Here is a 12269-nt window from a genome sequence, read left to right as displayed (position 1 = left end):
CAACAGAAACATTCAATAAAAGCTCACTGGCAGACTCTACTTTCACTGGGTCCCCTTGGCTGATTCTAAATGTGTTCTTAGTCTCTCAAGAAAGAAACAGTTGTGGGAAAATACTAAACACAGTGAAAGCAAGGATTAATTTAAACGAGTTATCACAACTTTTGAAGTTACCTTTACCTAATTTCTGATGGAGGAGTCTGGGAATAAGGATTTGCTGAGCAAGCCAAGATCCTAACAATGGCTCCAGGATGATAGGTTTCCAGTACATCAATAGCTGTTGGATATACAGCCTCCTCAAACACTAGTTCAACATATTCCTGGCTATGAAAACTTCGAGGAGTCCTTCTGAATGGTGGAGGTGAACTCGGGCAGCTTTCCCACCACCTCCCGTAGGTCCGGAACACAGCAGTCTGTGTGAAATCTCCGGAACTTGGGTAAACATTTGGCAATCCAGACAAATTCCACATAGTGTAGGACAAGCTGTTCTCACTGCCATACTGAGAACTAAAATCCACCACTTCTTTGGCATACTGCACCACTTCGACACTGAGAGGTAGGATGCGGTTGCTCGACTCAATAGCTCGCCGACTGTTCATTATTTCTCCTCTTGTACCTGATCTCGCTCTACGACGTAGGCAAATATAGTAAAACATGCTCAAGAATGTTAACATGGGATACATTGAGGTTCGTCTGTGTGCTTCCTACACAGCAGTGGCCTTGTTTGCTCTTGGCACGATATTTATTTCTTCATTCCCATTAACACAGTGCAGACCTGTGTGAATGAAACAGAAAAGGACATCATGGTGATTTCTTTAAGAATAATCAGAAAAAATGTCAAGCCCAATTGTTTAATTGAATGGAACACTCAGAACATCACAACAAAATAACTCATTTTTAACCTGACCCACTGGCCATGTATCCTGTCCTGCTTAAACTCTAAACAGTATCATGGAAAACTAACATCCCAGTAATTTAGAAAATCATTACTAAACAGCAGGAAAAGCTAACGTCTAGGAGTAGCATTTCACTTTGCTTGAAATCAGCAAAGTACACAGAAAAGTATTGTACTTTTCTAAAGTGAGTTTATGTGAGGTGAGTGAAGTTCAAACTTCCATTCAAATGCACTTTATAATCAGACAGATATGACTGCAATCATGCACAGATTTGTACCTGAAAGACACTGTCCCAGAGACTCTTGATCATCAGCAAGAGTTAGGAGGGGCTGTCGATCATGCTATCAATCAGCAATCACTTACTATGTGTTCTCCAGGGCCATCCAGCTCCTGGCCTCACTACTGCCTTGGTCCAAACATGGACAAAAATGTTGGTCACCAGGGGTGACACGGGAGTGACTGTCTTTGACTGAATGCAGCTCCAAAGAGCAAAGAGCCCTCGCAAAACTGGCGTAAATGGGAATCAGGAAAAACTCTCCTCTGGTTGAAGTCATATTTGGCACAAAGGAAAATGGTTAAGGGTGAGGCAAGTGATGTTATTGTTAATGATCTAGGCCCGACCATCTTCAACTGCTTCATCAATTACCTTACCTTCTTCATCAGACATGAAATGGGGATATGCGCTGATATTATTCAGTACCAATCACCACTTTGCATATACTGAACCAAAATGTGTCCAAATGTAGCAAACAATGGATAACATTCAGGTTTGAACTGGTAGGTAGCAAGCAACACATGCACCACACCATCTACAATCACAGAGAATCCAACCATTGCCCTTCAACATTCAATTGTCATTACTATCACTGAAACTCTCACTATCACCATCCTGAGCTTATTATTGACCAGAAAATGAACTGGAAAAATCACAAACACTAGTAGATTTGCAGAGGCTAGGAATTCTGTAGTGAGTAATTCACCAGCAGTTCAAGAAGGTAGCTGACTGTCACATTTTCAAGACAATTTCAAGACAATTAGAGATGGGCAAAAATAATGCCCTCACCAGCAGTGCCCATATTCTGTGGCCAGAAAATGAAAATATGTTTTCATTCGTTTTTTACATCACTTAAGTGCTGGTACCAGTCTGTGAGCTGCAGTACGTAGCAGAAAGTAACAATAGCATTATTTTTACAAATATAATCAGCAACAAAATCGGTAGCTGTAAAACACTGCACAGTGACAGTGTTTCAGAGATAGTAGGAACTGCAGATGCAGCAGAATCTGAGATAACAAGGATGAACACAGCAGGCCAAGCAGCATCAGAGGAGCAGGAAGGCTGATGTTTTGGGCGGTAGTGGGAGGGGAGATTTTGAAGCTTGTGAAGTCCACATTGATGCCATTGGGCTGCAGGGTTCCCAAGCGGAATATGAGTAGCCGTTCCTGCAACCTTCGGGTGGCATTGTTATGGCACTGCAGGAGGCCCATGATGGACATGTCATCTAAAGAATGGGAGGGGTAGTTGAAATGGTTCGTGACTGGGAGGTGCACTTGTTTAGTGTGAACCGAGCATAGATGTTCTGCAAAGCGGTCCCTAAGCCTCTTCTTGTTTTCCCCAATGTAGAGTAGGCCATTGTGGGAACAGCGGATGCAGTATACACATTAGCAGATGTCCAGTTGAACATCTGCTTCATGTGGAAAGTCTTCTTGGGGCCTGGGATGGGGGTGAGGGGGTAGGTGTAAGGGCAGGTGCAGCACTTCCTGTGGTTGCAGAGAAAAGTGCCGGATGAGGTGGGGCTGGAGGGAAGTGTGGAGCGGACAGGGAGTCACGAAGAGAGTGGTCCCTCTGCAAGGCAGATAAGGGTGGGGATGGAAAAATGTCTTTGGTACTGGGTCGGATTGCAGATGGCGAAAGTGTTGGAGGATGATGCGTTGGATCCGGAAGTTGGTGGGGTGGTATGTGAGGACGAGTGGCATTCTGTTTTGGTTGCTATTGTGGAGAGGGGGTGTGAGGGATGAGTTGCGGGAAATGTGGGAGATACAGTCGAGGGCATTCTCCACCACTTCGCGGCAGAAGTTGCGGTCCTTGAAAAGTGAGGACATCTGAGATGTATGGGAGTGGAATGCCTCATCCTGGGAGCAGATGCGGCGGAGGTGAAGGAATTGGGGATCGGGGATGTCATTTTTGCAGCAAGGTGGGTGGGAGGAGGTGTATTCTAGGTAGCTGTGGGAGTCGGTGGGCTTGAAATGGATATCGTTTTTTGGGTGGTTGCCGGAGATGAGGACAGAGAGGTCCCGGAAGGAAAGCGAGGTGTTCCACACTCCCTCGCAGCTCCACCACACCCGGCACTTTTCCCTGCAACCGCAGGAAGTGCTACACTTGCCCCTACACCTCCCCCCTCCCCTCCAACCCAGGCCCCAAGAAGACTTTCCACATCAAGCAGATGTTCACCTGCACATCTGCTAACATGGTATACTACATCCACTGTCCCCGTTGTGGCCTCCTCTACATCAGGGAAACCGAGTGGAGGCTTGGGGACCACTTTGCAGGACACCTACGCTCGGTTCGCACTAACAACTGCACTTCCCAGTCGTGAACCATTTCAACTCCCCTCCCATTCCTTAGATGACATGTCCATCCTGGGTCTCCTGCACTGCCAAAATGATACTGCTCGTAAGTTGCAGGAACAGCAACTCATATTCCGGTTGGGAACTCTGCAGCCCCTTGACCTGTCCGTCCTCCCTAGACTAACCTATCTCCTCCCCACCTACGCTCACCTTTACTGGCTCAATCCCCACCTCTTTGACTGGTCTGTCTCCTCTCCACCTATCTTCTCGTCTATCCATCTTCTTTCTGCCTTCCCCTCTCTCCCTATTTATTTCAGAACCCCCTTCCCCTCCCCCATTTTTGATGAAGGGTCTAGGCCCAAAACGTCAGCCTTCCTGTTCCTCTGATGCTGCTAGCCTGCATGTTCTGGCATGTTCATCCAGCTCTACACCTGTTATCTCTATGGACAGTGACTATACTTTTTTTTAATTTCTCCTGGAGTCCAGAAGATTCTGAACATCTAGTTTAGTAATTGCTTAATCCTCACAATGCAACATGAGGGTCACATAGATTATTACCAATGCTAACTGTAACTAAATGCAATTTAAAAGCTCCAGGCACATGTTGGTATATAAATACACATTATACTTAAAGCACTCTCCAGACGCCACTGAATTTCACAAAAGATTTTTGTGAACTGCAATAAATTCAAGAGCAACCAATTGAAATTACCTAATAAAACAAAGAACTAAATGTTGAACATCTGACACAAACACAGAATTTACTGGAGAAATTCTGCAGGTTTGGCAGCACTTGTGGAGAGAAAGCAGAATTAACACTTCGAGTCCAGTGACTCTTCTTCAGAGCTCATTTTTCTGTTTTGAACAAAAATCTCATTAAGTGTTCAAGTGGGGCTGGCCAATTAAACACTGAACAATTTGTTACCTTTTGCACAATTTTACAGGATGTAAGTTTCTCTGATTACACAGAGAGAAAAGTAAACTCAAGCCATTTGTTACCAAATTGAAAGTGTCAATGTAACTGATATTGTTTCCTATTTCATTTACATTGATAAAAAACAGACGTACTGCCAATGATTTTCCAAACTAGAAGGTAGAGCTTTACTGAGAGGCATAGTCACTTGAATTATTTTATTCACAAATACATGGAAAAAATTCCAAAGTAGGTACAAGTGAATTCCAACATTAGAAAATATTAGAGCCAAGCTGATAATAGGGTATAAAATTTTTGACAGCCTTCACTGGGGCTCCTTCAAAAGCATCTTCCAAACCCGCAATCTTTACCTTTTCGAAGATCAAGGGCAGTGGATTTGTAGGAATACCACCTAACCCCACTCCAAGCTACAAATCATCCTCCACCTGGAACTATATTGTGCAATGATGAAGGAATGGCAATCAGATTTCCGGAACTCCCTTCCTAACAGATTATACCTTGCACTCCATTCAACAGCGGATCACCACCATCATCTCAAGCCCAATTAGCAATGGTGAATAAATGATGGCTTAACAAGCAACACCCATATCACAACAAATAAAAACAAATCAAACTGTCGCATTTACCATGGATCGCATTTCATCATTGCTAGAGATGGCAGCTTTTAAAATGGAGGAATATTGCTTTGAGCCGTATAAATTCCCACTGATCTGCAGAAAGTGATACAATCAGAATTCCTATACTCTTCAGGAATTATCTCTTGAATTAATATATGTCCTTAAAATTCCCCCTTGTACAACATGTCAGAAACTGCATTTTTTTTTATCCTTCCAAGTGAAACATAACATTGGGGAGACACAGCACACTCTGGCCTCAACATCACCTCTTAATCCTAAACAAAATGTTAAAAATAAATCAAAAGAAGAGTATGTTTCTTAGGCTTTATAATCCTACAATGTTCCAAAAAAAACAAAGCAAAGGACAACCTTTAACTAAACACTTTAATTTTACACAAATAAATTTAAAACAATACTATACCCAAAGACGCCCTTCACAGTTACTGAAGAGCTATATTTCAGCAATGACTTTACTGCCTTAGCACCTACCTAAGTGATTGAACAATAGAACCCCAATAGTATTCCGACTAATGTTACCCATTTGCCGAAGTATTTTTTTAAATCAGATAGCAACAGCGTATTTTCAGTGTAGCATTTTCAAATACAATTACCAATACTTATCATAGATATCCTATAGCCTTGCAGTAATGATACTAGCTCAGCAACTGTTCGTGAGTTCAAAACACACAATAACAAGCTGTGAATTTAATTACAGTAAATCTGGTAATTTTTAATCTAACACTAGGAAAATAACAAGTAATCATTTTTGGATCAGTAATGTCCTTCACAGAAGGAAGACTGATACCTGTACCCAATCTGTCTTACAAATGACTTTCCCAGCACTTTGTGATTGACACTTGATACTCTACTCATTTGGGGATAAACAACTATGCTTGGCTGGTGTTGCCCAGATCCCAAGATAATCTTTTTTAAAAATTAATGCAACATGTACAAAGTCCAAGGACATTACCATGAATCGTTATAACATTTGAATTTTACCTCAACTGTAGCATTGTGTCTAATTCTTGGTTTTGGGAAAGATGTGAAGGGTTTAGACAAGGTGCAGAAATGATTTCCAATAATGATTCCAAGAACAAAGAACTTTTGTTACACAAATAAGTTGGAAAGTTAGAGCGGCTCTCCTAAAGGAGGGGACAATTGAAAGGAAATTTGGTAAAATCACTCATGGTCTAGACAGGATCAACAGAGAGAAACTTCCCATTGGTTGACAGCTTAATAAACAGAGGGCACGAATTTCAGATGAATGACAAAATTGCCAATAGTGACACAAGGAAAGATATTTTATGTGGTGAGTTGTTAGGTTTTGGAATGCATTACCTGACAACATGGTGGCAGCTTTCTCAATCAGTGTTTTCAAAATGGAATTGTTTAAGCACCTGAAGAGGCAGAGCTAGAGGGAAAGGGTGGCAGAACTGCTTTGCAGAGAGCTGTTTGACTCACAACAGGCCACATAGCCTTCCTCTGTGTTGTAATGATACTACTGATCCACAATGTCAGTTCAAGTTAGATTTCAAAATTACCATACTATTGAAAATTTGCACTTCTGTACATCTCTGGAGTTGAGAGGACAGAATATTTCTTGCAAACATAAAATAATGGCAATTTCAAGCGTATGTTAAAGCTTTAATTTAATCATCGGTAGTTTCTGATATAAATCATAAGAACAAAGCATAATGTTTTACAGGCATCATCTGAATAACCAGGTTAAACTATCACCTTGCGCGGACTGACTACAACTTTTGCTTTCCTATACTATAGTTTAAATAACACTAGAGAGAATTCAGCTTCAAATAAATACTTCCCTGAAAGTATGAGTGGGATGTGGAAAAGCTCATTAAAACCACCAGCAGTTTTTGAGCTTTATAAATTAGTCATAGAATAAGAGTACAAAAATGTACAAAACATTCCTGAGGTCACTTTAAGAATAGTGAACAGTTTGGGTGATCTTTAATAGAAAACACATTAAAGCCACACAGAATATTCATTATAAATTCACCAAGATAATTCCAGCAATGGGAAACTATAGTTACAAAGTGACCCTCAAGATACTGGGACTATTTCTTGAGAAGCAGACAAGGTTATGGTGAAATTAATACAGCTGATTTTGATACAGTGAGTAAAAAAAGACAGGGTTTAATGTCAGTGATGAGAGGTCACATTATGACAAAGTATGGAAACAGCATAGGAGAAACGGCTTGAATTGCTCATGCATGAAATGTTTTGTCACAGAGAGTGTTTGAGCCAGAGACCTTCATATCTTTTAAAGAAAAACTGGACAAATATTTAAAGTAAATGAACATACAGAGTATGGGAAAGAATAGGATAAAGAGATTAAATGCATAATTCAACGAATCAAACAATACTCTTTTAAGTTCTCACCAATGTCTTCCAGTTGGGCAGGACTGCTCTCCCCAGTTCCAAATTTATCGACTCATATGTAGCCAGGGAATAATTTACAATAACAGTTTCTTCTATTCCTGTAGCATTACCTCTGATACTCCCAAGGATTTATCCACGCTCCGCTCCTACTTCTAATCTACTTGCTAACCCTGGGCAACATCATCCAAAGGTAGAATGTTAGTTTTCACATGCACATCGTACCTCAGCATCACATCCTCAACTTCTGGTTTTAAATTATCTGACATCCCTCGAGTCAACAACTGCATCCCTCTGCCAGTGGGAGAGTCTGAGCTTTAGCCAACCTGTCTAGAATCTTGCTGTCACATTTAAGCAAAATGGTCTTTTGACCTTATGTCTGTGCCTTTATTAAAATAGCCCAGCTCTATTTTTGTCACATCACCCCATGTTAGCTCACCTGCTGCTGCTAAAACCCTGATTCATGCCTCATTACTTCCATCTCAACAATTCCAATGCTCTTCTAGCTGGATTCCTATAGTATACCTTCCACAGACGTGAGGTCATTCAAAATTCTGCAGCTTGTGTCACAATTTGCAGCCAGTCCTGCTCACCCAAAACCTCTCTGTCCATTGACTAGTCCAGATTCCCAGTCAAGCAACATCGATTTTAAAATTCTTAGAGCCAGTAAGAACTGCCAATGCTGGAGCCAGAGATAACACAGTGTGGACAGCAGGCCAGGCAGCATCAGAGGGGCAGGAAAGCTGATGTTTCAGGTCAGGACCCTTCTTCAGAAATGTCTCTATGGTCTTACCCTTCCCTATTTCTGTCATCTCCTGTAGCCCTACAACCCTCAAAACTATCTGCACTCATCTAATTTTACCTCTAAAGTGTCACCAGATTTATATAGTTTACAGTGAAGGTAGTTCCTTCAACTACTGTGTACAGTTCTGGTTGCCACATTACAAAAAGGATGTGGATGCTTTGGAGAGGGTGCAGAGGAGGTTCACCAGGATGTTGCCTGGTATGGCAAGTGGTAGCTATGAAGAGAGGTTGAATAGATTAGGATTATTTTCATTAGAAAGACGGAAATTGAGGGGGGACCTAATTGAGGTCTACAAAATCATGAGGGGTATAGACAGGGTGGATAGCAAAAAGCTTTTTCCCAGAGTGGGGGACTCAATTACTAGGGGTCATGAGTTCAAAGTGAGAGGAGGAAAGTTTACGGGAGATATGCATGGAAAGTTCTTTACACAGAGGGTGGTGGGCGCCTGGAACGTGTTGCCAGCGGAGGTGGTAGACGCAGACACGTTAGCGTCTTTTAAGATATATTTGCACAGGTACATGGATGGGCAGGGAGCAAATGGACACAGACCGTTAGAAAATAGATGACAGGTTAGACAGAGGATCTTGATCGGCGCAGGCTTGGAGGGCCGAAGGGCCTGTTCCTGTGCTGTAATTTTCTTTGTTCTTTGTTCTATCTGGCACTTTGGAATTCACCCCCACCCCAAATCTCTCTACCTCCCCAAATATCTCCTTTAGTAAGCTATTTAAAGCCTAATTTTCTGATCAAGCTTTTGGTTATCTACCCTAATTTTCTGGTGTAGTATCACACTTCATTTATTATATTTCGGTGAAGCACACTGGGATATTTTACCTTAAGGTCAGTAAATTAATACAAGATGTTGTTGTAAGGAAAGACTCACTAAAACAAAGCAGGACACGTGAATGCTCAGTAAATGGATACAGTATTGGATCATACCAATTATTCGAGAAGGAAACATCTCAAACACCTCTTCTTGTGGGAGACTATCATTAAGTTATTGGAAGGCTGGTCTATGCAAATAAGGAAGAAACAAAAAATCAACAAAGTTAAATTATAAAAACTGAAAAACAGGTAATACAAATATGCCAGAGTCTTCAAACAAACCTGCAAACAGCAAGTACTCTAAAGCTTGAAACTGTTCCTTCAAACCATCCTGAATGTGAAAGTTAAATGAAACCAACTTTATGTAGCACTTGTTAATGACCGTAAGAGGTCCCACAGCACTTCACAGCCAATGAAGTAGTTTGTTGAAGTGTACTTACTGTTAAATGCAAGAAATACAGCAATCATTATACACACTCAACACTCCCAGAAGAGTAAGGTAGTAATAACTAAATAATCTATTTTCGAGATAATAAAATGTGAGACTGGATGAACACAGCAAGCCAAGCAGCATCTCAGGAGCACAAAATGCTTGGCTTGCTGTGTTCATCCAGCCTCACATTTTATTATCTTGGAATTCTCCAGCATCTGCAGTTCCCATTATCTCTGAATCTATTTTCGAGGATTTCTTTCAGGATAAGGATACCTTGGATAAGCCCCCTTCCATTCAAAATAGCACCTTAGGATGCTGTGCATCCACCGGAGCTGGAAGATGAGATTTGTCTTATGCCTGAACTGAAAGACGCTACCTCCAATCGTGTAACAACATCAGTCAGCAACAAGTTGTATTGGAATGCGGAGACTTTATCGTGTTTTAAGCATGATGTGGAACCTGAACTTACAGGTTTGTGATTCAAGAATTGGGAGCGCTATTAAGCCATGACTGGCCCACTCCATGTCTTATTTTATGATATATAGTTTAATTTATAGATTCACAGCATTCCCACTTCGTACCTACAATGCATAAACGCTTAATAAATGGGAAACGGGAAAAAAAATAAGAATAAAACGCCATATAAACCACCTGAATTGCATCGTAAGTGGAAATATTGTACGCTTGTCACGATCATTTGTTGAAATGAAACTTGGACCTTTATCGTATAATGGTCGGTCATTTTCTGCCACGTTTGAATTGATGAAAAAGCCAAAATCCATCACACCAATGCAAACGCGACAGTGTAAACTGGAACCTTTTGTACAAGACATTAAAACTGGCGATTTCTTTAATTTGTTTAGTTGTCGCACATCAGGGAAATCTTTGGAACAAAAAAAAGATACATTTACAAAAGGTGGAGGTGTTTTTCTTTATTTTGTGTATGGATTGCAGCGGATGGTGGGTCAACTTAGTGGACATTGGATGCGGAAGTGTCGCTTTGGAACGTGGAGACAATGGGTACGTTCTGTTTGTGGAATGTCGGCCTCGCTCTTTGATACTCTGCCATTGTGACCAACATTCTGGAACTGGAAGGCGGAGTTGCAAACTCCACTCACAGACAGTACTCTGTCTTGTCAGCTCCACCAACACTGGAACTTCCGCTCGCATACACCCTGCGCAATAAAGCGGCCAGGCTTTGGGGGCCTTTGGGGTGCGCTACAAACACAACGCTTATTATCACCCTTCCACCCCCCACGCACAAAAAAAATGAATAAATGTACATTAAATGTACCTGTCGCTCAGCATTTACAGGCGCTGTGTAACTGCGTGTAGAACAGATGATTTGTTTATTAAGCATGTTTTATTCAATCACAAGACGGGTTGTTTTGTTTTAAGTCTGTCTTTCTGCTCCCTCCGTAAATGTAAACATGTCACCTACAGCCGGGAACCCCGAGCAAACCAACGGCGAAGATTGCCGGGAGTTGTAGTCCTGTTTGTGACCAAAGTGAAACCATTCCAGTCTGCCAGAGGCCCTTTTCATAAATATGCACATTATCTGAAAGTCATTTAGCAAATAACAGTTTTTGAGCACACTTTTTGATAGGGATTGTTAAGCTGCTACGGCAATAGAAATGTAACAAGGACGTTGATTGCTGTTTGTAATTAATAGTAAAAATAGCGTATTTTGTTTCTTTTTTTCCCAAATGATAACTTTACTAAAAAAAAGTACACAAACAGTTACAATTTTTCGAACTACCTGATTGCAGGCCAGGGAATCTACTATCTAATGGGTTATCTTAAAATGTGAAAAAGTACGTCAAAATCCCAAAGTTCTTATTAAAGCCTTAAATGAACAAACATAGATTAACAGTCGAAATACATTGACAGAAAGGTTTATGGTTCCACTAAGGGTTGCCAACTCCATATTTTCAAATCCCCAAGCCTCACTTTTCAACATCACTGCAAGCTCCTTCAGCCCAAAATGCATTGGAATATCTGCATTTGCCTCTTGCACATCTATAATTTTAATCACTATACCTTTAAATGTCTGAGCTAAAAGCACTCTGGAATGGCCTCCCTAAACATCTCAGCCTCACAACTCACTTTCTTCCTCAAAGAAATTTTTTGGACCATGGTGTTAGTCATCTGCCTCCAGTGGTTCAATGTACTATTGTGAACTTTAATGCTTAGCACATTTTACTATACTTTTATACAATATAAAATGTATCATAAGACGCATTCTATCATGGGATATTTGACATTTCATTTAACTGAAGTAGATTGACTTACCTGTAGTTAAGAGTCTTTGCGTATGAAATGTTTTGACAGATGCAATTTGCAAGACCAACAACAGAGATAAACAAGGATAGGGAAGAAGGGAACTAAAGGTGGGATACAACTTGCAACAGGGAAATCAGATTTGGAAGAAATGTTAATTATTACCCTGTTAATAAGACAGTCCTTATGATAAAGATATTGGAATGTTTAATTGACAGAACTTTGAGTTGATTATGTCAAGGTATATTTGTAAAGGGTATGTTGTGCTGAGCAAACCTAATTGAATCTTTTGAGAAATTAATTAAAGTAGTAGATGGAGGAATGACTTTGTATGCATTCTATGTGGCCTCTCAGGAGATAAAGTTTTGCATAAGATATTGCTGACTAAATTTAAAGCTGCTGCAGTTGTTTAAAAGATTTAAGATAGCACAAGTGGCCTAGCTAGCCACCTTTAGACATTTTCCTAATCAACCTATTCAGATATGTCATCACACACTTCTGGAGCAGGTGGGATTTGAACCTG

General features: G+C 40.8%; 1 protein-coding gene across 6 annotated transcripts in view; it reads right to left on the bottom strand.

The window, feature by feature from the left end:
* The window catches only part of fbxl4 (F-box and leucine-rich repeat protein 4), a 134413-nt gene extending 123505 nt beyond the window's left edge, over positions 1 to 10908 (bottom strand). For 4 of the 6 annotated variants that reach the window (XM_048530816.1, XM_048530815.2, XM_048530819.2 and 1 more), the window contains exons 1-2: positions 10761 to 10908; positions 178 to 772 (exon numbers count right to left, since the gene is read on the bottom strand). In XM_048530816.1, coding sequence (XP_048386773.1) covers positions 178 to 680 — 503 coding nt within the window. In that variant the 5' untranslated portion in view covers positions 681 to 772; positions 10761 to 10908. Of the gene's footprint in view, positions 1 to 177; positions 773 to 9147; positions 9222 to 9315; positions 9354 to 10760 lie in introns of those variants that run through there. The other 2 variants (XM_059645349.1, XM_059645350.1) reach the window with 2 other exon arrangements.
* Between the last annotated feature and the right edge of the window lie 1361 nt (positions 10909 to 12269).

Source organism: Stegostoma tigrinum, chromosome 4 (genome assembly GCF_030684315.1).
Source record: "Stegostoma tigrinum isolate sSteTig4 chromosome 4, sSteTig4.hap1, whole genome shotgun sequence".
Taxonomy (NCBI): domain Eukaryota; kingdom Metazoa; phylum Chordata; class Chondrichthyes; order Orectolobiformes; family Stegostomatidae; genus Stegostoma; species Stegostoma tigrinum.
Note: the sequence above shows the minus strand (reverse complement) of the source record. Positions and strands in the feature narration are given on the sequence as shown.